Raw genomic sequence first — 25286 nt, 5'->3', positions numbered from 1 at the left:
GCGTGCCAGGCGAAGCTCTGTCCCTAAGATTCCCTCCCTTCCAGCAGCCGCTGATACTACGGAAAGGAAAGAGAGGGGGCTTTTGTGGGCATGCGCAGTACAGCGTTCTGAGCCGCGTTGAGCGTCGGCTTTTTTGAGCATGCGTAGTGTCTCCACCTCTTCGGAAACAAATTGGGGGAGGCGGAATTCAGCGCACGCGTAACTTCTCCCCTCAGAAAGCGTCCGACGCTGCTGAATTACGCATGCGCAATGCCTTCAGTCGGGCCGCCCACCGCATGCGTAGCTTCCGGGAGGCTGTTTACGCATGCGCTTGGGCCGCAGATCGGAGCCGAGCGGTTGGAATCGTTGCCTGGTTCCTCCGCTCGGCTAACTAGCGAGATTATCCTTCCCCTCCCCCGCCCAGCAGCGGCGCGCGGAGCCCCCCCTCGATGGCGGAGGAAGGGAAAGGGGGGTACAGTTGATGGGGCGGGCAGGCGGAGTGGACTGTGGCTGAGGCCTTTGGGAGCTCTTGGGGGTGGCGTTTAGGGGGGCGGAGCCTTGGGTCGGGTGGGGAGAGGGCTTGAGGGCGGTGCTGGTAGAGGTGGCTGGGGGGTGGCGCATTTGGGGTCTGGAGGGGAGAAGGGTGGAGGGCCTCTGAGAGGGCGGGCCTTTGGGGTCTGGAGGGGAGAGGGTTGAAGGGCGGGGCTTTGGGGGTTGCGTTCTGGGGGGTCTGTGCAGTCTCGGGGGGGGCTTGCGGAGTGCGGAGGGGATGCTGGCTGGAGGCTGTATCTGTTGTGATCTAGTTCGGGCTTCCCTAGCTCCTGGGGAATCCCTGTTCCCTATCTCCCCGCCCAGCTTGGGGGGAGGGCAGGGTGATGAGGGGCTCTGGGGGTGATGGGTGCAGTGGAAATGCTGGCGGGTGTTGGGAGCCCTGCGGACTGGACTGGGAAGAGGTGGAGGCGACAGGAGGGTTAGGGGTTAGTGTAGGCAGTTTGCCATGTGTCAAGCATTCAAAGAGGGCAGTCCCTGGATTATGTCTGATGTTCCTTTTGCCCCTCTTCACAGAACATGATGACCGTGTGGGCGGCACAGGTGGTGGTGGGGGCTTCGCTGGGAGGAGGAGGAAAGGTCGGGGACCGTTCCGAGGCAAGATGTACAGTGAGGGGAACCACCGCTCGTGGAACCGGGGTGTAGCAGGTCCCAGCCCTTCTGGTCAGCTGGAGGAGGGTGATGGAGATGTTCCCATGAGCGATGCCCATGACAGTCTTCGAACCAGATAGTGAGTGAGAGGTGCTGTTGGGCATTGTGTGTGATGGAGTGGCTCAGGGAGGTGGGATGCCTTCTAGGGGATGCCAATTTCAGTCAGGCCCCAAGGGGAGGGGACTGGTTGGCTCAGGGAGGCAGGGAATGGGATCTGGGGCCATTTTTCTCCAGGGGGCACCAGCACCACTCCAACTCTTGATTGGGGAGCAGGGGAAAGCTGCACTGTCACTGTGCTTTGTATAAATAGGGCCTCCATGTCTGGAGGTTGCTGCGAAGATTTTATTCCAATGCAGCGATGACCACTGGGTTCACTCAGGTGTTTCTGGGTCCCTTTAGCTTTCAAGGTACCTTCCCCCCCCCCCATCTTTAACGCTAAGCTCTCGTATTCCTTTGCTTCCCAGCACTCCCTATGGGCCACGGCTGAACAGGCGAGGCGATGACTGGCACAGCCGGGGCCGGGGAGGTGCCACCAACATCCATGTCACAGTGAAACGAGATCTCACGCCCCAGGACCGGAGTGGCAGTGCCAGCCGCAACAGCAGCCGGAGGAGGTGGTACAAGGTCACAGTGAGTGCTGGAGGGTGAGGGAGGGAACAGGGAATTTGGCCAAGCCCCTACGCCATAGCTCTGGCACATCCTGGTAACCCCAGGCACATCCCTTGCAGGTCACCTTGCCGTCCTGTCCCTCTGACTCAGTTTGTGAAGGGGGCATAATGTCCAGCCTGGCTGCCAGGTGCCTGACCAGCAGGCAGCTCCCTGGGCAGTGGGGAAGGACCCTGTTGCTCATTGGTTGATTCTCCTGGTTCCTAACACACAGGCCTACTCTCTAAAACCTCCCTAGCTCCCAGCCCCATAGTTTGCTGCCAGCTTACTGACATGCTACTTACAAGTGCCTTTTTTTCCTAGATTCCTTATGGAAAGAGTATGAAAAGTCATGGCTTCTGAGCTCCCTCCAGAACTTGTCCAGTGTCCCTTTTACCTCCAGTGGAGGTGAGAGCTGCACTGAGATGTCATGCAGGCTGTGAGCAGGGAGACAGAGTCAGCACTCCTGGGTTCTGTCCCAGTCTCTGGAAGGTAATGGAGTCTATTGAGTTAGAGCAGCGAGGGAGGGGGCAGGGTTAAATTACTAATTCTGGGAGGGAAGTGGAGTCTAGTGGTTGTAGCAGGGGGGCACTAGTAGTTAGGTCAGGACTTCTGGGTGCTCTTCCTGGCTCTGGTACAGACTTGTTATGCAGGCTTGGGTGAGTCAGTCTCCCTGTGCCTCACCTTCCCCAGTGGAGCTGCGGGATGGGAATGCCTGTAGGCAGGCGTAGCTCAGCCAGGTTCTTCCTGACAGGGCGGAGGATACCAGAGCTCCCTGACTTGCTTGTCTTTTCCCCTCAGTTCCACTACGACCAAAGCCGGGCCTACTTCTATATTGAGGACATGACGACAGCCAATGCGCTCAAGCAGCTGTCCCGCAAGATCACAGATCAAGACAATTACAAGGTATGATTCTCCCTCCCCTGGGCCATTCTGTGTTTGGCACCTGGCTGGAAAGACCCCCATGTTGAGGAAGGGATGTAATGCCTAGAACTGGCCTTGTGCCTTCCTTTCCCCGGGGGATCCCTTGGGCCTGGCCGGGTCTCTACTCTCTTCTGCCTGAATTAGCATGGGAACATGCCTGTGTCCGGACCTCACATAGCCTGACAAACACATCTCTGCCCTGCATGGGCCCCCTCTGTGGGCACCCCCATCCACCCTACTAGAACCCTGACATGGCTTCCTGCCCAGTGTTGGCTCTTGCCCTCTGTGACCCAGCTTGCCTCTGTTCCAGGTGGTGCTAATTGTCAACCACTCATCTCCACCCCCAGTCTGTCCAGAAGGAGCTGAAGCCAGAGGAGATTGAGCAGCTGAAGGGAGTGGTGCAGGTTAGCTCTATTGTGCCCCCACTGGGCTCTGCAGGGTTTGCAGCCAGTCCCCTCTGACCCATGGTCTCTGTGCTTTCAGGTCACCATGAGTAAGAGATACGACGGGTCCCAGCAGGCCCTGGACCTGAAGAACCTTCGCACAGACCCAGGTGTGTGTTCTCCTGGCAGATGTGGGGGGCTGGTACTGAGGAAGTGGTGCTGAGGGAACGGGTAGGGCCATGGTGTGGGGTGCTCAGCCTGTTTGTTTTTTCCAGACCTGGTGGCACAGAACATTGATGTGGTGCTGAACCGGCGGAACTGCATGCAGGCCGTGCTGCAGATCATTGAAGAGAACATCCCGGAGGTGAGGGGGGGGGCCGGGGGCGGGCTTCCTGGAACCTCAGTCTGGGCACTCAGTGCCCTGCCACCAAACTGGGGATGGGTAGCTCTGCCTTGGATCCTCCTCTGACTCTCTGTCCCCTCTGCAATTGCAGCTGCTCTCGCTGAATCTCACCAGGCAACAAGCTGTACCAGCTGGATGATCTGGCAGAGCTGGTCCAGAAAGCCACCAATCTCAAGATCCTCAATCTGACCCGCAATGAGGTAGGTGCTTGCCACCATCCCCGGTCCGGCCACCCCTCTGCGGCCTTGCGCTCATGTGTCTGCCCCTCTGCTCTTTTCCCTGCCACAGCTGAAGTCTGAGTGCGAGCTGGACAAGGTGAAGGAGCTCAAGCTGGAGGAGTTATGGTTAGATGGAAACCCTCTGTGCAACAATTTCCGGGACCAGTCCAGCTATGTCAGGTCAGTGGCAGCCTCTGGGGCCTGTGGATCACCTGGCCCCAATCACTTGGCCTTTCGTGCCCGGTGCGGGGCAATGCAGTAGAACGAAGATGCCATCTCCTTGCTGGGAGCTGGATCCCGGCTCCTCTTGCCAGTGGCTCTAGTGACAGTGTCTGTCTCCCCACATCCCTCTCTGGTTGTGCTGAGGCTCTGAGCCCCCCTGGGCGCATGGGACCTGACTGCTGCATGGCTGATGATGTGGTTTTTATTTCAGTCAGTTCGGAGCCCTGCTCCCTTTCACCACATGCACTCTACTCCCGTAAAGTAACAGCTAGACTCTGCCTGTACACTACTTTCCTCTCCCCCTCTCTCCCCATTCCTCCTCCCTCACCCTGGGCACTGGGACTCCAGGATGCATAGCCTCTTCTAATATCCCTGTTCCACATTGCCATGGGAGAGCCACTGTCCATACCTGCTCTCCCTAGTCGCACACAGGAGGGGTTTGTTGTCTCTGCCCCCTGATGGATGTTTAGGGGGATGCCCCCCCATATCGCTCTGCACCAAGCGCTCCCGGAGCTGCTGTGATTGCCAGTCCCTGCGCCCCCTGTTTGGCCCTCAACGATGGCTGGCTAGCCAGAGACGGGTAAGATTCCTCACGGAAGGAACAACCTAAGACAGGCACAGCCGTGCAGTGGGCCAAACTAGACCGCACAGCGGTCGGCGCAGAGGGGCCCTTCCTGGTGTAAGGGCCTGGCACATGCTACGTTGTTCTCTCGTGCTCTCGGTGAGCAGCTGCACACAAGCCCATCAGTGGCCCCAGGTCCTGCCATGGCAGCAGGCATGGCTAGGACTGGCTCTGAGCAGGAGCAGGAGCAGGAGGCCCGGGCTTTCCATTGACCAGAATGCTGTGTTCTCCCAGAGCGAGTCTTCCTCGAGCCTCTGCAGCACCAATACTCTGGGATAGGTGTGAGGAGCCATGCAGGGGAGGAAGAGGCTCTGCTCCTGGGCTCCCGGATCCCTCTTTCCTTCTGTTCTGTCCTCCTTTTTTCTGTGCCATTGCATCCATCTCCTCTGTCATTCCTGCCCTGCGTGCCATGGCATGGACATTAATTAGATCTGGGCCTTGATGCAGGAAGCTTCCCCCTGCTGTAAGTTGGTTGCATGACGGCGACTCCATGATCAGTGGGAATCCATGTCCACTCCCCCCACCATCCTGCCCTTGTCTTTCCCTCCCCACCCCCACTCTCTCCTCACTGGAGAATAGCCGCATAGGTGAGTAAGAGCCAGGTAAGTGTGGAGCCCTTCAGCCATGTGGCACCAGCCCCATAGTGTTTCTGGGCCTGTAATCTGCCAAGGCTCCAAGATCTAGAGGGGGAAGATGTTGTAAAGCCCTGGTCTCTTTCCCTCCCCACCTTAGTGAAGAATCTTGGGGCATCTGCTCTGTCCCTGCCATCCAGCCCCTCAGCGCTGGGTCCCTGCCCTGCTGGGGTGAGAAGGGGTGCTGCATTGGGTAAGGGGGAGTGTGGTGGGCACAGGAACAGTCCTGTTCTGTGGCCTGCAGAGTCAGTGCCAAGGGCATGGGGGTGGGTCCAAAGTGCTGGGTGGGGTCAGGGAGGGAAGGAGGCCCCATGGGGGCCAGGCTGGCCCTGCTGCCTCACTGATTCATGTCCCATTTTTGACAGCTCCATCCGACTGCGGTTCCCGAAGCTTCTGCGCTTGGTGAGTGATTTGCGCTAACTTGGGCTGCCCTGTTCAGGACCCATTGCTGGGGCACTCACTGCTCTACCTTTGCCTCTCTGCAGGACGGCCATGAGCTCCCCCCTCCTATTGTCTTTGACGTGGAAGCACCCACCACCCTCCCACCCTGCAAGGTAAAGGGGCCAGGGAGTGGGGGACTTTAATCTAGGACGCTAATCACTCTGGCCAACAGATGGGCCCTGGTGCCAGGCTGGGGAAGGCACTCATGGGCTGTGGAGAGGGGATGGACTGTGAGCCAGGGCACTAATTGCTACTGCCAGCAGGGCAAGCCCTGGGGCAGGGGCAAGGGTGTTTTGGGGGGAAGGGCTCCAAGCCAAGGTACTAACTGGCGCATTCTCTGACCCACAGGGCAGCTACTTCGGCTCAGATGACCTCAAGGGTGCTGGTGCTGCGCTTCCTGCAGCAGTAAGTACCTTGATGTGGGGGGATGAGTTATTTAGGGAGCTAGAATGGAGGGGGGCATATGGGTCATGTTGTTCCAGAGTCACGGGCAGAGGGCATTCAGGTGTGGGGAGAGCTCTGGGGCAGGAATAGTGTCCTAGCAGCACAGCTACCCTTTGCTAACACGCTCTCTTCCTGGCAGGTATTACTCTGTATATGACTCTGGCGACAGGCAGGGGCTGCTGGATGCCTACCACGATGGGGCCTGCTGTTCCCTCAGCATCCCTTTCCTCTCGCAGAACCCCTCCAGGTGCGTCCACTAGGGGTTAGTCACTGCCCTCCCAAGGGACTGCAGAGCTGAGAATTCGGACCCCTGAGTTCTATCCTCTGCACAGGAGGGCTGTGAGTCTATGGGGGTGGGGGGCTGGGAGTCAGGATTCTTGGGTACTATCCCCAGCTCTCATAGGTGAATAGTGTCTTCTGGCTAGAGCAGGGGGCTGGGAGCCTGGACTCTTGGTTCTATTTCTGGATCGACCCCAACTCACGGTGTCCGCTCAGGCAACTCTCTTCCCCTCTCTGTGCCCTGTTTTTTCTCTGTTAAATGGGACTCACCCCTGCCCTGTGCAGTAGGGTGAGACTGCTTCTGTTCCCATTTGTGAAGTTCAGGGAGAGGCGAAGAGTCGGGTAAGAGGAAGGTTTCCATTGCATTTTCCTGTGGGGCTGATGGGGCAAGAGCTACAGGGTACTGTTTTCCAGCTACTCACTGGGCATCTCTTCTCAACAGGAGCATCCTGAGTGAATACTTCAAGGGCAGCAGGAATGTGAAGAAACTCAAGGACCCCAGTAAGTGCTAAGGGGCTGCATCGATCACACTCAAAACAGCACTCCCCTCTTATCAGCTCAGGCGCTCTGCAGACTCAGGCAGCATCACTGTGTCAGTTACACTAGAGGCAGCTCTAGCCCCTGTTTGAAGGATCAGCTCAGGCTGTTCAGACTGAGGCAGCGTTTTTGCATTGGTTACACTCAGGTAGTTTCCCCGCCCCTCCCCCAAGTGACCAGCTCAGACTCGCTGCAGTCTCCTGGTCTGGGTTTCTGTGCAGGGCAGACTTGAGGTTGTGGTGCTGTGACTGGGTTGTCAAGCTGGGTGGGGTCTCACCTCCCCCTCCTCCCTCCAGCCCTACGCTTCAAACTGCTCAAGCATACGAGGCTGAACGTGGTTGCCTTCCTCAACGAGCTGCCCAAGACCCAGCATGACATTAACTCCTTTGTGGTGGATGTCTGTGCACAGACAGTGAGTGCCCCTGTCCTGGGGGTTGGGTGGGCTGTGCTGAGATGGGGGGGGTTGAGGGTGGGGGGAAATGTCCCTATCTTGGGGCAGGGCAGGCTGTGCAGTGCGGTGGGAGGGATGGGAGGTGGGGGAGAGTGCCCCCACCTTGAGAGCAGGGTGGGCTGTGCTGTGAGGTGGGGTGGGGGGGGAGTGCCCCTGGGGGCAGCGTGGGGGAGAGAGGGGAAGTGGTCGGGCAGTGGGGGGGGGCAGCGTTGGCAGGTCCCTTGGGCCATGGGCATGGTGTGGGGGTGGCAGTTCAGTGACACGACCCCCTCTCATATTGCAGAACACCCTGCTGTGCTTTGCTGTCCATGGAGTCTTCAAAGAAGGTGAGTGTCCAGAAGACCCCTACCCTCCATTTCCAAGCTCCTCCCTGCACCTCTCCTTGCTAAGACCCCCTCACCCCATGGCAGATCTCTTTCCCCATACCCACCTCACTGGGCTCTGTTCTCTCTGTGTGCAGTGGATGGCAAGTCCCGGGATGTGGTGAGAGGCTTCACCCGCATGTTCATTGCTGTGCCGGCTGGTATCACAGGGTAAGTGGGGGAAGGGGACACTGGGGACAGAAGCTGGGGGGGGGGGGGCAGCGGTATCCCCTTGGATGTGCAGGAGTAGAACAGACTCAAGGCTGCTGCCTCTCGGAGGGAGGGCTGATAGCCTGTCCCTCCCCCCACATGCCCAGGTGGGGAGATGGATGGGATTCCCCCCAGCAGTGCCTTGCCCCTCCTGTGTATGTGTATGGCAGGTGGACCAATGGAGGTGGTTCCCCCTAGTTAGTACCTTCCCATCTCCCACAAGGAGTGGGAGAGGGGGCAATGTATGGAGATCCTTTTTCCTCACCCCAGGGTGTGGAGGGGGGAATGGGAATCCCCACATTCCCCTCCTCAGTTCTGCGGGGGAGAAATCCCCCCAGTGCCCTTCCCCTCCACCCAGGCTCTGTATGTGTGGGGTGGGGGGGTGGAGGAGAGATCTTCCCCTCACATGAGGGCTCTTAAGTGAGGGATGGATGGGATCCCCTATGCCCCCAGGCTCTGGGGGAAGGAATGGATGAGGATCCCCCGCCAAAGCCTCTCTCCCTACCCCCTCAGATTGTGCATTGTGAACGACCAGCTGTTTGTGCGCAAAGCGAACACGGAAGAGATCCGCAAGGCCTTCGTGATGCCAGCACCCACGCCCTCGTCCAGCCCTGTGCCCACGCTGTCAGCTGAGCAGCAAGAGATGCTACAGGCCTTTGCCATGCAGTCTGGCATGAACGTCGAGTGGTCCCAAAAGTAAGTAGGCCCTGGGGAAGGTTGTGGGGAGGGTTGATGCTGCCCCATGGCCTATCACTTGCTCACTGACAGTGTCCCTCTGCCCTAGGTGCCTCCAGGACAATGACTGGGACTACAGCCAGGCAGCCCAGGTTTTCACCCAGCTCAAGGTGAGCCAGTGCCTGGATCTGATTCCATCCCTGGGGCCTGGGGTCAGAATCCTGCACCAGAGAGGGGGAGGGGAGGAGCCAGGGGCATGTTTGTTCCCCACCAGTGGCCTCAGTGCTCAGAGATTGAGGGTGGGATGGGGCCAGGAGCCACCTTGGATACCTTGACCCCTCTCTATCCCCACAAGGATCTTCTTTCCTAGGCCCCCTGAGGAAGGCAGCCCTGGCTCCATCATTCTCTGCTCCCAGGCACCTCATAGGCACAGGAAACGACAGTCTTGTGGAGAAGGCACTGGGCTAGGAGTCAGGACTCTTGTGTCAACACTATCCCTGGCTCTGGGAGAGGAGTGGGGTCTAGTAGATTGGTGGGGGGCTTGGATGCAGGGGTTCTATGCAGCCTCTCCCTGGGCAATGGGGGCGTTGCAATGCCCAGAGTCCCAGTGACTGGTTCCTAATCTCTTTCAGACGGAGGGGAAGATCCCGGACGTGGCATTTCTCAAGTGAGCAGCGACCCTGCAGTTCCCCCACCACTGATGTTTTATTTTCCATGACAGTTTTTGTAAATAAATGAAAGTTTAAAATGACAAAGGTGGGGGCTCATCGCTGGGAGCAACCATGGGGCTTGGACTCTGAAGGGGGAGCCCCTGCAGCCGGCCCATGGAGCCAGGGGTGATGCAGACAGTTCTGGCCATGCTGTCCTGCCTGCAGCCCCAGCCATTTCCAGCAGCAGTGGAAGCAAGACTGAGAAGCAGGTGTTGCTGGGGCACCCAGAAGCTTGGAGGACAGAGCCAGAATCCTTTCCCTCAGGCTTTTAGCCGGGAGGGGGAAAATGACTTTTTTTTTTTTTTTTGGTATGTTTTAAAACAAGCAGTCTTGTGAGTGGCTTCAGTGAGTTGGGCTAGGTGTACCGCTTACAGCCCCTGCGCTTTCCAAGCAGATGAGCCAAGTTGCCCTCAGACTTCAACCCTGTGGTGTTCACAGTCCCTAGAGTCCCCCATTCCCACAAATGGACTTGCACTCTTCTCTGGGGAAAGGCACCCGCAAGGGCCCTGGAGCTATCTCCCTGAGAACATGTCTCATGCATGTTGAGATTGAGAGATGGACAGAGGAGCTGCCAGGTCCTGGCAGGCCTTTGCCACCTGCCTGCTCTCTATTGCAGCAGCTGCTGTGTGGGTACATGGGGCACAGCCTCAGGAAGATGACATGGCTTCCCTTAGGGTGCTGATGGGATTGTGGGGTTGTGTGGGACCTGGAGAGGTTGGTGCTCTCAGCTTGTCATTGGGCAATGGGCAATGACAAGCAATGGGCTTGTCATTGGCTATGCTCTCCCCTGTTCCCCACCCTGGAGCTAGGGGCTGAGGGTGGGGCTGCAAGATTCCTATGTGCCAGGGCAGCACTGGAGTAGCAGGCACCAGGGGTTTTCCTACACCCATGGGGGAAGGTACTGGCTTCACCCTCTAGCAGCACGCCTTCCTGCTTGTACATCTCTGTGCTGTGGAATCACCCCCTAAATCTTTGGGCTGAAGCAGACTGTTGCAGGGCAGAGCTGGGCACCACTGCCCTCTGTTTCTCTGTGGCTGTATGTGCTAGGACCCCCGTGTTCAATAAAGTGGTGTTTGTTAGAATCTCGGCTGAAGGCTCTGTTGGATACATCCCCTCCTGTTCCCCAGTCCCTCCTCTAGGGCCTCTCCATGTAGCCCCCCAATCCAAGTACCATCCTTTCCAGGTCCTTTCCCCAGGCCAGTCCCCCCCTCCGGTCCCTGTCCTCCATTCTCCGCTCTCCCCTGCCAGGCCCTCTACATTCCTCCCTAATCCCAGTCCCCCCCTCCATATTACCCCCCAATACCAGTACCATCCCTTCCAGGTCATCTTTCCCCCCGCCCCCCCATCCCAGTTGCTTCCCCAGGCCCTCTCCCCCTTCAAAGCCCTCTCCACCGTCCATCCTGGCGGGGTGGCTTCCCCCTCCCCGCCATCCCCCAGTGTAAGAAGGCGCTGTGGGTAAGGGGGAGGAGCCTCCTGCCCCTACACAGAAGCGCCGGTTTCCTATTTGAGAGAAGTCGTGAGGACTACAAGTCCCAGGCGCCCCCGCGCTCCAGCGGAGAGATGGCGGGGGCTGGGCAGCTGCGGCTGTGGGGACTGCGCTGTTGCACGTGGGGGACGGGGGGCCCCTGGGCCCGGCTCAGCGGTGCGCGGGGCTTGGCAGGCCCGGCGCGCGGGGCGTCCCCCCTGGACACGCACGTGCCCCGGGACCTGCTGCTGTTCCGGCACGAGCGCGCCCCGCTTCTTCCGCCTGCTCGGGCTGTTCTGCGCGGGGCAGTTCGTGTTCTGGGCGTACCTGGCGCACTTCGCCTTCAGCGCGCTGCGGCCCGCGGGGCAGCCCGCGGCCAGCGCCCGGCCCGCGCCCACCCTGCCCGGTGGGGCCTCGATCAACCCCGGCCTCCAACAAGTGGCGCTACGGGCTTCCACCGTGTCCTGTCTGACCGTGGGTGAGAGCCGGGAGCGGGTCCCGAGCGGAGGGACCCCCGAGCCGGGGGGGCCCCGGGAGAGAGGGGCGTGGGGGTTCCCACCCAGTGTCTATGGGAGCACAGCACAGCACTCAGGCGGGGGGAACTGGTGATTCCAGTCCTCGCATCCTGGGGAAGCGGGGCGGGATAAGCCTTGGGGTAAGCGTGAACCGAAGACGCTGGTAATGGGATTCTCCCCTCTCTCCGCAGAGAGAGAGTCTGCCCCGGGGGGGTTGGTCATGACAGGGAGCTGGGTCATTGCCCTGGGGAAGAGGGATCTGGGACCCGAGCCTGGTTCCGCCCTGCAGCTGCGCCTGGGCCACCTGAGCAGCTGAGTGGAATCAGGCTTCTGAAACTCAGAGCCAAATCCTGCTGCTGGGAGATGGGGAGGCTGTGCCCCCAGCCTTGCTGATGTCCCTCAGTTCTAATCTGCAGCCCCCTGGTATCCCAGCCTTGGGCTCCCTCCCCAAGTTTTGCCAGTGCCTCCCAACCTACAGCCCTCTGCTAGCCCAGTCTGGTATGGTGGATGGCATCTGGGGGTTTCATTCTCTCTCTTTCTCCCCCCATCCCAGTTCACTGATTGTGGCTGCCGGCTTCATGTATTCACGCCGCTCGGTGTGGCAGGTTGTGCTGCGCCAGGGGGGACGGGATGTGACCCTCAGCACCTACTACCCCTTCGGGCTGAGCTCATCTTTTACAGTGCCCCTGCGCCAGGTCTCCTGCATGGCCCATCGTTCTGAGGTGCCTGCCATGATTCCCCTCAAGGTCAAGGGGCGGCCCTTTACTTTCTGCTGGACAAGCAGGGACTGGTCTACAACCCCAGCTTTTGACCTCACTGTGGGGGCTTACAGGAAGCTGTGATGGGGGGAATGAGGATGCTTCCCCGCTGCTGGAGGATCCTGGGGGGTTGCCGCTGGACAGTTAAAGAAGAGTTCCCAGATTGGGGGCAATGGACAGATTTACCCCCACACACTCCCACCAACCTCCTGCCTTTCCCCAAGGACAGCAGGTCCCCCCATTGAAGGGGGCACTATGGCCTGGTGGGATGGGGCTCCAATTGTGTGCTTTTGAAATAAAAGTGAAACTGGAGCAGCTGCTGTGAACTCCCTGCCAGCCATGAATATCTGGGGCCGGCAGGGTTGGGAGGTGGTGTTCATATGCAAGGAAGCTGATAAAGGAGCGATGGACTGGGGATACTAGGGTGGAAAGAATCAATGGGGGAAGGGGAGGCATGCATCATGGTGGACCTGTGCTGGAGGGGTCTGAGCTAGGGAAGCATTTGTGCAGGAGAATCTGAGCCTGTGACACCCCCTATGTGTGAACAGGCTCCAGCAAGATGGGTGCGCACCCTGCACAGATCACATGGCACTAAGTTTGGGGAAATCAGTTTATGGGGGCGATGTGATGCTAAGGGGTCCCAGCCCCCCTCCCCCTTTCCCATGAGCAGTGAATCCTGGAGGGAGGGCTCACGCTTCCCTCGCCTGCATTGTCGCTGTCCCCTTCTCCTCCAGGCTGGGCCTGAGTGGTGAGACCTGATGGCCAGGCCAGCCCCTGCTCACGGGCGAGGCGCTGCCAGCGGGCGTCGTCACTTGGATGGGTGAGGTAGCGCTGCCCCACACGGGTCTCCAGCTCCCGCAGGGCCAGCCAGGTCTGGAAATCCTGGGGGGGCATGGAGACAGCTCATCAACAGGTGCTGTGGGGAGTCCAGGCTCCTCCTATCAAGGGTGCACCATGTACTGAGGAAGGGATCTCCAGGGGATGGGGAGAGCTAGGGAGGGGGTTGAGTTAGCCATTTACTGTTGGGAGAGGGGACTGGAGACTGGGGGGAAGCTGAGCAGGTGTTGAGTTCTGGGGTGGAGGGAGTTTACGTGGAGTTAGACAGTGCCAGGGGATGGAAGAGGTGTGTTATGGGGTATGGATTGTGGGACAGAAGGTATCTGCAGGCAGGATATGGTGGGGTGAATAGGGATTGAGGGGTGGAGGGAAGGTACCTGCAGCCAGGGGTGGTTCAGCGCCTTGTTCACACTCAGTCGCTTCCTCAGCTTCACCTGCAGCAGCTGGTGGAATGAGGCTGACAGCTGGGAGGGAAGGAGGGGGTTACATAGGCCAAGACCTCTCCCCACTCCTCCCCCCAGGGAGCACAGCCATTGGCTGCCAGAGGCCTGCAACAGCCAAATTTCCTGGAGATGCCATAGGGCTGCTGTAGGTACATGCAGGCCATGCTCTGGAGGTGCAGGGGCAGTGGGAGGGGTAGTGTGCTGCGAGTGGCATGCCACGGGGGAGCAGAGCAGGGCAGGGTGGTGGTGGGGGGCAGAAGGTCTCGCCCTCGAGAGAGATGCTGGCCCAGGTCTGCCGGAGGTACATGGCCGTCTGGAGGTAAGGGGGCAGTGTGATTGGGGTGCAGGATGGTGGGGGAGACAGGAGGTCTCACACTCAAGGAAGATGTTGACTCAGGTCTGCTGGGAGTACATGAATGGTGGCAGTCTGGAGGTGGGGGGGCAGGGTCGAGGTAGGAGGGTCTCACCCTCAAGGGAGATGCTGGCCCAGGTCTGCCGGGGTACATGAAGGCTGCATTCTTGATCTGATCGTGACGTCCTCCTCCTCGTTGAAAGGGAAGGTCCCGCTCAGGCTGACATAGATGATGACGCCCACGGCCCACATGTCCAGGGCACGGTTGTAGCCATGTTGCCGCAGGACTTCGGGTGCCAGGTACGCTGGGGTCCCCACCACTGAGCGCCGGAATGATGACTCCTCAATGATGCGGGCGAAACCAAAATCACAGAGCTTCACCTGAGAGTGAGAGGTTAGCATGAGGGTTGGGAATATGGAGCACTTCCCTGCTGGGGGGCCTGACTGAGAGGGGACCGGCTGGCTTGGAGTAGGGGCCTTTCCCCTCTAGGGAGGGTGCCAGCTCTGGTCCAGCCCCAGGTTGGTAATGCAGTCCTTGACGGAAAGGGGAAGGGAGAGTGGGGTGCGGAGCTAGGATGGGTGTTCAGGAGAGGGGGCTAGAAGGGTGAGGTGGTGGAACAGGAGGGGCAGGGCTCCAGGGAGGTGAGCTGGGAGGCAGGGCAGGGATTGTCCCACCTGGGGGTAGGGCTCATCTGAGACCAGCAGCACTTCTCTGGCTTGAGGTCACAGTGCACGATGTTCCGGGTGTGCAGGTGGCGCAGGGCAGACAGGATCTGCAAGCACAGGGGGAATATCACAGGAGGGGGTGGTTATCTGCATGTGGCGGGAGTTCCTGACAGGTCCACGCACAGACTGGATGTGGCATGGGGGCTGTTGCACGCTCACATGCGCTGGTGAGTGCTGTGTGAACCGCGACCCAGGCATTGGGGAGCAGTGATGGGATGGTGTGTGTACGTGCACAGTGATGGCGAGGAGCATGCAATGATGTGCAGTGCTGACGTGCACAGTATACCACCGTGCTGAGTGGCGTGAGTGGTGAGCCAGGGTGTGGTATGCAATGGTGACAGGACCACAGTGGGGGCACAATGGAGATGGGCAGCGATGCGGAGCAGTGCATGAGAGCAAATGGCGTGCCACAGGGGAGCAGCATGTTGGGGGGGCCAGGACGGGAGCGGTGGGCCATGGGGGAGCAGTGGGTGTGGTGTGTGTACATTTTCACAAGGACTCTGAGTAATATGCATGCTGTGATCATGGATGGTGCAGCATCATTAACATGCCCGACGGGGACACCTGTGGGGAGCACCAGGCTGAAGAGTTTGCTTGGTCCTCCCTTGATTGCTGTGAGGCCACGTGGTGTGGGGCGGGGAGAGCTGGGGCACCCACCTGGGCAATGAGGAACTTGGCAAGGGGTTCTGGCAAGCCGCCCTGTCTCGCTGGACAGGATCATTTCCAGCATGTCGCCACGCAGCCGCTCCATCACCACGAAGAGCCGGGGCAGGGCCCTCGAACATGCACTCCAGGTGCACCACGCAGGGGGAGTGCAGGCTCTGGCAGGGGAGAGGATGGAGCTCCCTGAATGGGGATCCTCCCCAGCCTTTGGGCCCCGACCCTGCTCACAGCCCAAGAACCCTCCCCACCACTCAGACCCTGCCTCTAACCCTGCAGGCCCTTCTCTAGTAGCTGGTGCTGGACTGGCTTGGAGCTCCCTCCAGGGGGCAGGGCCCCAACAAAGCCTCCAGTGCATTGGGGAGGGAGTGCTGCCTGTCCAGCCATTGCCCCGTTTCCCCCACTGGGCCTGGGGGTCAGAGGGCAGCCAAACATGTCCCTGGAGGAGTCCCCCATGTTCCCCCCACCCAAGGGTCCCCTTTTCCACACACCCCTCCTTTCCCACCAGGGTCCTTGTGTTTCCCATCCCCAGGGCTCACCTGCAGGATGGAGACCTCATTGCGAACTGATTTTCCTGCCGGGGAGGGAAGCGCAGCTTGTCGATGACTTTGATGGCCACGTCCCGGCCAGATTTCCTGTGCTTTCCTGGGGTGCAGGGCAGTGGTATCAAGGCTCGGGTGGAGGCAGGGCTGGGGCAGGAGGGGTGTGTGACAGGGCTGGGGGGAGATTTGCACTGGCACACCAAGGTGAGCAGTGGGCAAACCATGCTCCTGGAAGCATGGGCAGTGATGGGATGGGCATGGCTACAGCACCTGGGGAGCCGTAGTCAACGTGTTTGCCCCTGGGGGGGTGCACATCCCAGAGATCCCAGACTTGGTCCAAGGGGGAGGTGGGGGGGATCAGCACAGAGGAGGGGAGTTATTGGGGGGGACACAGGAAAGGGGAGCCAGGATAGGAGGTTGGGGAGCAGGGGCGGGGAAGGCACCTACCGCCGTACACCACCCCGACTGCCCAGCGCCCAGCACCTCGTCAGGGAAGATCTGATAGGAACGGCTGATGTCCTGGGGTGAGGGACAAGGACAAGGTTGGGGGGATTGAGGCATGGTGCCCACTGGGGCAAATCCCTGACAAACCAGGCCTAATGCTCCCACTACTGCCACCCCGCCACCCACCCTTATGCCTGCTTCTCACCCCAACACCAGCCCCCATGTTTGCTCATCCCCTTCCCCGTGCTAGACCATACACCCCACCACCTCCTAGGGTTCCCAGTGCCACCCTCTCCAACTCACCATGTCATCTGGGGACTCATAGTCAGAATCTGCAGAGATAAGAAACAATGGAGACATTAGAAGACCCTGGCCAAGCTGGGACTGGGACATTCATACCCACGCCCTGTTATCCTGGGAGCAGAGAACAGCACCTCTCAGATGGCCACTGGGGATGTTTATACAAGGATCCCTCACCTCGTACTGAGATGCAACTGTCTCTGGAGTATGGCACAGGGGCTGTTGATATAGAGGTTACTTGCCCAGCACTGAGATGCAGCTGGCACTAGGGTGTGGCACAGGGGGCTGTTAACACAGAGGTTCCTTGCCCCACACTGAGGTGTGGCACAAAGGCGTTAACAGGATCCCTTGCCCAACATTGAGGTCTGGCTGGCTCTGCAGTGCAGCATGGGGGCTGTTGAATCAGGGATGACCCCTCACCCAGCTCTGAGAGCAGCTGGCTCTGGGGTGAGGGGCTCATGGCTGCCTATAGAGGGATCTCCACAGTACTCACTGGGCTCCTGGACAGAGCCGTCAGGCTCGGGGTTCACAGGCCATAGGGCCTGGCGGATGGCCCTGGCCCAGCCTTTCCAGCCTCCGCCCTTGCCCAGAACCTGCCCTGGCTCCCGCTCACTGCTGTGCTCGCCCACGTAGTACACCAGGGCCTCCGTCACCAACTCAAAGCAGGGGGGGCTCCCGCTGGGGGCCAAGGGTGTCAGCCCTCCCAGGGGCGGATCTGGAGGATCTCAGACAACAGCAGCTCCTGCAGGAAGAGCAAGATCATTGGACAGTGGCTGGGCTCCTCTGGGGTGAGGAATCAGGAGGGGGGTTGCCACGGGGAGAGTGCAGGCTGCTTTGGACTTGGGCCTCAGGGGAAGCAGGGTGCTGTAGGGAATGGGATGCAGGGGATGGGACGAAGTGGGGATCCCTCACCTTGTAGAACTTGCCTCCGCTCTCCACAGTGGAAGAAGCTCAGGCACTTTACTGTCCAGCACCCAGAAATGGCGCTTCCTCTGGGGGGCACAGAGATGTTATTCTGGGGGCTTATGCCCATCCCATCCCAAGGCCCCCCAACCCAAACCTCTGCTGCCCCCCCAACATTGCCCTGAAATTCATGGCCAATAATCCCCCTCATCCTGCTCTCAGTCCCCACATAACCAGCCCTGGCCAGCCGCAAGCCCCACTCCCTGACACCCCACTCCATGCCCATCCTGTTACTCTGCCTTGTGGCCCCACCCCCTGCCCATCCATGGCCCCTGCCTCCCATTCTCCTCTGACTCCACCCCGCATTCCAGCCTGCCTGAGGCTCCACCCCTGACCCCATATCTCCTGTGGCTCGACCCCTGACCCTCCTGTAACCCCACCCTCTGTCCCCAGTTAGGGCACTCACCATGGGGTCCCTGCTGGTGAAATGCACCATCCATCCCTCCAGCAGGACGGCGCTGCGCCGCCTCTTGTGTGCCGGCAGGACTGCACCACCCGCATCAAGGGATGTAGCTACTGAAACAGGGGCTAGCGCCAGGAGAGACAGGACTCAGATATTGGACTCCCCTGCCCCCAAAGGCACAGCCTTCCACCACCCAGGCTCCCTGGGCTCAGGACTCCTGGGTTCTACACCCATCTCTGGGAGGGGAGTGAGGTCTGGTGGTTAGAGCGGGGATTGGGAACCAGGATTCCTGAGTTTGCTGACCCCATAGGAGATCCCCTTCCCCTTCTGTACTATAGAGCAGCAGGCCTTGGGGAACCACACAGCCCACCCACCCATCCTTGGGGGGTCCCTACCTGAGGCTGGTGTGCAGCTCTGCCTCTAGAGTCCCAGGGTTGGGCTCTGTCTCTTCTGTGTCCTCTGCCAGCCCGTGCCCACTGGTGTCTTCCCCATCCGCCTCCCCTTCCATTGGCTCTGGCTTACTAGACGGGCACTCTGGGCTCTCGCCATCTATGTGGGTGAAGGGAGAGAGTGAGATATCCTGCTTTCTGCAAGGCCAGCAGGGAAAACACAATGCGGGATAGGGACTAGAGTGGGGCCACTGGGCACCAGGATTCCTGGGTTCTATGCCTGGCTCTGGGAGCAGAGTGGTGGCTAACGGTTAGAGCAGATGGGCTGGAAGCAGGGGTACAACAAAGAAGGGCTCAGGTCCCCCCTTGTCTCCTGACTAGAATTGGAAATTGAGCCTGGCTGTCCTGCCAGAGGGTGACCAGGCCAAATCTGAGGGTGTGGTGACCCTGTATCCCTCCTTGACCCTCCCTACCTCTGCAGTGCTGGCACACACAGGCACTGGGAACCCCCAGCCCCAGGAAGGTGGGAAGATTGGGTCTGGGCTTTTTGTGCTGCCTGCAGAAGAGGAGACACAGAAAGAGGATGGGGCCTGGGGCTCCTAGAACTGCCTGGGGCCTGGTGAGGATGGTGCTCTTCAGCCTGACACCTCTCTGGGTGAGAGCTCAAGGCTGGGAGCAGAGTGGGGTGTGGGAGCAAGCATGAGGCTGGGTGCAGAGGCAGTATAAGAGAGTAAGGGCTGGATATGGGGGATTGGGAGGGGGTGAGAGCCGGACTGGGTGGGGTGGGGAGGAGTGGGGCTGGGGACAGGAGGAGAGTGGGGGGCGGGAGAGACTAAGCTGGGGGTGAGGCAGGGCAGGGAGTGCTCTGGGCTCTCTCCTTAGAAAAGTGCTTTTGGTGCCCAAGGGGGAATCAGGACTCCTGGGTTCTATCCCTAGCACAGGGAGGGGAATGAGGTGTGGAGCTTCTGGCCCAGCCAAGCTTAGAGCAGTGGAGCTCTAATGCCGATTGAACAGGGTCACTGGGTTGTGCCCAATGTATTGTGGGATAGCAGTGCGGGGCAGTCTGGGAGGGGTCAGGCTTCCCCAGTGGGCAAGCTGAGCAGGGGGCAGAGCTGGGGCTGGGAATGGGAATGGGATAGTGCTAGGTATGTTGCCTCCCTGCCCCATGCGGCCCGTCCTTACCTGCTGTGCCAGGGACCAGGCCTTCCCCACACACTCTTCCGGCACGAACTGCTCGCAGCGCTTGTGGCAGTTGAATTTACAGTCTATGGGGGGAGAGGAGAGAGGCTGAGGGCTGGGACAGGGTGGGGCAGTGGGCCAGCCGGGATCCAGCTCTCCCTTTCCTGCTGGAGTCCTGGAGCAGTGTGGCTGTGTGCTACCTCCCACTGCAACAAAGGGGGGGTAGCTCCCTTCTCAGAGCAATTGGCTCAGGCTCTTTGCAGACTCAGGCAGTGTTGCTGCATTGGTTACAGCAAGGGCAGCTCCTCCCTTTTATCTCTGTCCCTGAATCCCCCCCACTTCTCCCTCTGTACCCGTGATGTAGGTTCCCCTGCCATACGTGACTGTTTCTGCTGGTTCCCTGTCAGCCCCAGAAGGATGGGGAGAAGCCACGGAGACTGTGACTCCCAGCTCCCTGTACAGGGTTCTCTTGATAAGTGGCCCCTGCAGGGCAGGGAGGCCTCACTGGGTCAACAGACAGCAGTCAAAGGGGGCACCTCCCTCGGGTGGTTGCTCGGACATGCCATCAGAAGGAGCTTCCAGTGCTGAAAGGGGAAGCAATGGGGGAAGAGCTCGAATCTGGGTTGCCAGGTTCTGTACCCCTATACCCCAGTGGGGCCACAGTGACTCTGAGGTCAATCCCAGCAGCGTCCCAGTCCAGGGTTAGGCCCCTCACCCCAGTCCTGGCAGGGTCCCAGCCCGGGGTCAGCCCTTTACCCCAATCCTCTGCATGGTCACAGCTGCTGGTACCTTTGCACTGCAACCCCTGGCGGAAGAGCCCCTTGAGCAGGCGCTTGCAGTGTTGGCACATGGTGGGCCGGGTGTACGAGTGGACCTGGAAGGTGTGTGGCACCTTGACCCGGTTCAGATCCATCCAGTCCTTCCAGAGCGGGCGGCCAATCAGCACAGGGCCCTGTGTCTGCTGGCCCCACTTCCAGTGACTGATCTGCAGGGGAACCAGAGTCCATGTTAGACTGTGGTGAGTGTCCCCACCCTCCCCGCAACTCCGCACTGTCCCTGTCCCTCACTGCACCCCACTTTCCAGGGGCCCAGCCAAGTTGCCAGCCATCCCCAATTCTGATTTATCCTGGGTCTCTGCCTGGCCTTCCCCATCCTATCCAGCCACCACTGCAGGGAGTTAGCAGCCAGGATTCCTGGGTTCTATCCAGCTCTGGGAGAGGAGTGAGTGTAGTGGCTAGAGCAGACATCGTATTCCTTTGTAGGGTGTATCCATCGCCTCTGAAGTCCTTGACCTTCCCAACACCCAAGAGCCATCACCCTCTGGAATACTTCCCCCAGCTCTGTGGGTCCTGGCTCCTACCTCCTCCAGGCTGCCCCCTCCTGTCTGGCCAAGGCCAGGGGTCCTGGGGCTGGTGGTAGCGCCCAGTGAGCGACTGGCCAGCTGGCTCCTCCTCACACTGCGGCAGTTGTTGGGGATCTTGAAGGCACAGCGCTTGTGATAGTTCAGCCCACAACCTGGGGGAGGGGAGGGAGAGTGAGGACTTGGCCCCCTGCCAGGCCTGGAATGGGGGTAGCTGGGTCCCCTGGTCATGGGGGTGGGAGCCCCAGAGGGGCTCCAGGAGATTGGGCAGGCCTGGAAGGAGGGGGCTACTGGTGTGCAAAGGGCTGAGGAATTCAGCCAGGCCTGGGGAGAGGGGTGCCAAAGGGACCCAGGAGATCTGGAGGGAGCATTGTCTGCCCAGTGGGACCCAGGGGATCGGGCCAGGTACAGAGATGGGGGTATGGGCACCAGAGGGACCCAGGAAGCAGGAGAGGGTTGGGGTCAGGCGACTGGGTCAGTCCCAGGGAGGGGAAGGGGTAGACACAGATTGCTCCATACCTTGACACTTTAACCCTTGGCGCACCAGCCCCCAGAGCATCTCCCCACAGTAGTCACAGAAGGCCGGGGCCTTGTAGGAGTGAACAAGCAGCACATGGGGCCGGATAGTGAAATCCAAAGAAACTGAGGCTGTGAGGAGAGAGAAGAGTGAGGAGGGGGTGGGTTTGGTAGGGAGCATGGGAATCCAGGGCCTGCCCTTCTGTGGGCCGCTGGCTCCGATCTGCCACTATGGCATGGGAACTGACTGGATGGGATGGGGGAATAGGACAAGGGGTCTTTCCTCTCTAGTGGGCGCCAGTTCTGATCTGCCCCAGGGTGGGAGACTGGCTGGCTCACATGGGGCAGGGAGGGGAAGCTGAGGCCTTTCCCCTCCAGACCCTGCTTGGCATCCACAGGCTCTGGTGCCCCAGGACTGTCTCACCTGACAGCACGACCTCAATCAGGTCCCCAGGGCGCACGACACCATCTGGCCCCAAGTGCTCCAGCACATTCTCTGACGCAGCATTGTGCCGGAACAGCATGATCTTCTCTGACACCCCTAGGAAGCCGTACTCAGGGAACTAGGAGAGAGATGGCATTAGAACCCAGGCCTCCTGGGCCCCCCTGGCCTGCACTAACCATTAGATCCCACTCCCCTTCCTGAGCCAAGCATAGAACTCAGAAGTCATGGGCTCTTTCTGTGGAATTATGGGGGACACAGACAGTAACCTCAGCCCTCCCCTGCCGCCCAGCCTGCTCTCAGCTGGTAAAGGTTGGCCTGTGAGCTCACATTAGCGTCTCCCCCCAGGGGAAGATGGGACCAGAACAGGCCTAGTTATTATAGACATGAAGTCTTCACTCTAGCTCCAGGTTTTGCTGCTCCCAGGCTGTGGGCTCCAGCTCTTCCCAGCACCATTCCCTGGCTGGGCAATCCCCCATGCCCACAACTTTCACAGAGTCCGGAGCCTACCAGGGCTTGCAACGCACTGGGAGAGGGAGGGGAGCGCAGATAGAATCCCCCCCCTAATGCCAGCCTCCTGGATTCCTGTAGCACAGGGGTTCTCAAACTGGGGGTCGGGACCCCTCAGGAGGTCGCGAGGTTATTACATGAGGAGTCGCGAACTGTCAGCCTCCACCCCAAACCCTGCTTTGCCTCCAGCATTTATAGTGGTGTTAAATTATTTAAAAGTGTTTTTCATTTATAAGGGGGGGTCACACTCAGAGGCTTGGTATGTGAAAGGGGTCACCAGTACAAAAGTTTGAGAACCACTGGTGTAGCACTTCTCGAATGCTCGCATTGTTGCAGAAATGCTATATGTTCTCATTGTAACTGCACTGAGCTAAAATGCAGCTGCTTCTGGACATGGGGACATGGGGTTGTTTATACAGGGATCCTTCACCCAGCACCAAGATGCAGACCCTTCTGGGGTGGGGTGCAGCAGCTGTTTATACAAGGATCCCTTGCTTGGCACTGAGATGCAGTTACCTCTAGGGTGGGGTGCAGTGGCTGTTTACACAAGGCTCCTTTGCCTGGTGCTGAGAGGTAGCTGCTTCTGGGCTGGGCTGCGTGGGGTGTTTATACAGGGATCCCTTGCCTGGCGCTGAGATGCAGTCACCTCTGGGGTGTAGCGCAGGGGGCTGTTTGTACAGGGCTAGTTGTATGAGACTCCCCGCTCCCTGCAGACAGACGAGCCCCCGCTGCAATGCCATGAGTGAGCACGGAGCGGAAACGAGCCGCTCTGCTGGTTAGGGCGGTTTCCTCTGTCACTTGCTCGGTGCAGGGGGACTGGGCAGCCGGGGAGGGGGCAGGCCCTCAGAGTGCACGTAGGAAGCACAGGGCCCTGCTGACCCCAGCCGCAGTGGAAAGATTGACTCAGCATGGCTGCTGCAGCACCCCCCCACACACCCCAAGTGCTCCCTGTGCTGTCCTGAGATGGGAACTGGTGGAGAGGGGGCAGGGGACAAAGGAAATGTGGGGGTGCCAGGGAACCTTTGAATAGCCACCCTCCTGTGAATGAGAGAGCGCAGGTCCACAGCAGAAGGGCAGACACCCCCTCACATTCCATAATATTAAGGGTGTCCCCTCTTTGGACCTGGACCAGAGCTCTATATCTCCCAGTCATCCAACATTTGGGTCACATCATCTTCCCCCCGACCTCGAATCCTGTCTGCAGGCTCCCTGGTAAGATCAGGCCCCTTGACCCACCCCATGTGCCTCCCCTGCTCCCCCAAGGGTGCTGTCCAAGGGCTCTGAGAACCATGAGGTTCCCTAGGGAGTGAACCACCTGTAGCCTGGCAGCCCAGCAACTCCCATCTGCCACCCTACCTCTGGGACACCGCAGTCTCCAGCCGAGTGTTTCCCCCAGGCTGTGCCTCATTTAATCTGTTTTAGGAGAACAGCAAATCAATCTCCAGGCATCAAGAGGGGAGGAGGAATAGTGGTTAGAGAAGGGGAGAGCAGGATGCCTGGGGGGTCTATTCATAGCTCAGGGAGGGGAGTGAAGTCTAGTGGTTAGAATAGGGGAGGTACTGGAAGGTAGGACTCTTCGATTCTATTCCTAGCTGAGGCAGGGGAGTGAAGCCTAGTGGTTAGAGCATGGCGGGTGGAAGCCAGGACTCTAAGGATCTGTCCCCGGCTCTGGGAGGTTCGAGCAGCTGGGGCTGGAAGTCAGGACATTGCTGGGTTCCGCGCCTGCTCCCCTACATTCCAAGCACTAATCAGACTTTGAGCAAATTCCCCTGGTGTCTCCGTGACCCACCATTGGCATCTGGGCACAGCTCTGGGATTCCTTCTGGGGATCCCTCCCATCCCCGCACCCTGGATTCTGGCCTTTTCACCTGTACTCCCCTTCTCGACACTCCTTCAGCTTAGCCCCATTACCTTCCTCTCCACCAGCTCCACTGCCAGGTGCCGCAGGTGCCCATAACGCAGCTCCTCTGGGGGCAGCATGTATGATTCTCGGGACAGCCCAATCTGCAGGCGCACAGATACTGTGCCCAGGGGGGCACTCCAGAGCCATGGGCAGCACCGGGTGCCAGGGAAAGCTGGGTCTTGTGCTGGATCCAGCTCCTGAGGGTCTCACGTGGGGATGGGGCAGGGTAGGAGGCAGGAGAGAAAGGGGTCCCTTCTCGTTCCCCCCCACAGTCCCCACACTGGCTCCCTGCACTGCCTGCCCCCACAGCTTCTCTGAGCTGCAGGAAATGCAGTGTTAACTCTCTGCTCCCCAGCAGACGGAGCTGTCTGCTGATAATGATGGGTGCAGGCAGCGCAGCCTGGTGGGTTAGTGCATGGGGTGGAGAGCCAAGACTCCAGGGTTCTGTCTTCAGCTGTGGGAGGGAGAGGGGTCTAGTGGATTAGATGGGGCGGGGGGAACCAGGACTCCTGGGTCCTATTCGCATCTTTGTAGTATTAATAACCGCATTTCTATGGTGTTCCCCCATCAAAGCAACACCCGGATGGTAATGAATTACCCCAAGTTTGGTTCCTGGTGAAGGGGGCTTACAGGGTGAGATGGAAGTGCTGGACATGATGGGTCACCACTCAGCTGTCATCTAACTCAGTGGTTCTCAACCAGGGATATGCATACTCCTGGGAGTCTTCCAGGGGGTACATCAGCTCATCTAGATATTTGCCTGTTTTTGCCCCAGGCTACATAAAAAGCACTAGCAAAGTCAGTACAAACTAAAATTTCATACAGACAATGACTTGTTTATACTGCTCTATATACTTTCAACTGAAATGTAAGTACAATATTTATATTCCAATGGATTTATTTTATAATATGGTAAAAATGTAAAAGTCAGCAATTTCTCAGTAACAGTGAGCTTTGAAACTTTTGTATTTTTATGTCTGATTTTGTAAGCAAGCAGTTTTTAAGTGAGGTGAAATTTGGGGGTACGCAAGACAAATCAGATTCCGGAAAGGGGTACAGTAGTCTGGAAAGGTTGAGAGCCACTGATCTAACTCAGCCCCAATGACTTTCATTCATTGCACTAATGTAGGGTCCCTGTCTGATCCCCTTGACTCCTGGGGTCAGTCGAGAGTCACCCATTGACTGCAGTGGGTCAGGGACCAATTCTGATCTCAGATCCCCTGGGTGAAACTGGAGTCACCC

At 59.1% G+C, this 25286-nt stretch overlaps 2 protein-coding genes and 1 pseudogene across 2 annotated transcripts; 2 read left to right on the top strand and 1 right to left on the bottom strand.

Moving 5' to 3' along the window:
* The first annotated feature begins 265 nt into the window (after window positions 1-265).
* NXF1 (nuclear RNA export factor 1) lies at window positions 266-10419 on the top strand. The gene is given in 26 exon segments (XM_038411146.2): window positions 266-458; window positions 1044-1258; window positions 1644-1809; window positions 2149-2161; window positions 2164-2222; window positions 2224-2232; window positions 2626-2730; window positions 3059-3088; window positions 3090-3143; window positions 3232-3301; window positions 3407-3495; window positions 3626-3646; window positions 3648-3734; window positions 3823-3932; window positions 5594-5630; window positions 5714-5782; window positions 6018-6050; window positions 6052-6074; window positions 6253-6360; window positions 6835-6893; window positions 7226-7341; window positions 7664-7706; window positions 7841-7913; window positions 8466-8648; window positions 8737-8797; window positions 9260-10419. Coding segments are annotated over 26 exon segments (1902 nt in total). The 5' UTR covers window positions 266-428; the 3' UTR covers window positions 9299-10419.
* Window positions 10420-10859: 440 nt separating this feature from the next.
* TMEM223 (transmembrane protein 223) lies at window positions 10860-12385 on the top strand. The gene is given in 5 exon segments (XM_038410517.2): window positions 10860-11071; window positions 11073-11280; window positions 11870-12076; window positions 12079-12121; window positions 12123-12385. Coding segments are annotated over 5 exon segments (669 nt in total). The 5' UTR covers window positions 10860-10897; the 3' UTR covers window positions 12160-12385.
* Window positions 12386-12642: 257 nt separating this feature from the next.
* LOC119858454 lies at window positions 12643-24699 on the bottom strand (annotated as a pseudogene).
* Between the last annotated feature and the right edge of the window lie 587 nt (window positions 24700-25286).

This window comes from Dermochelys coriacea, chromosome 7, assembly GCF_009764565.3.
Source record: "Dermochelys coriacea isolate rDerCor1 chromosome 7, rDerCor1.pri.v4, whole genome shotgun sequence".
Classification (NCBI taxonomy): domain Eukaryota; kingdom Metazoa; phylum Chordata; order Testudines; family Dermochelyidae; genus Dermochelys; species Dermochelys coriacea.
Note: the sequence above shows the minus strand (reverse complement) of the source record. Positions and strands in the feature narration are given on the sequence as shown.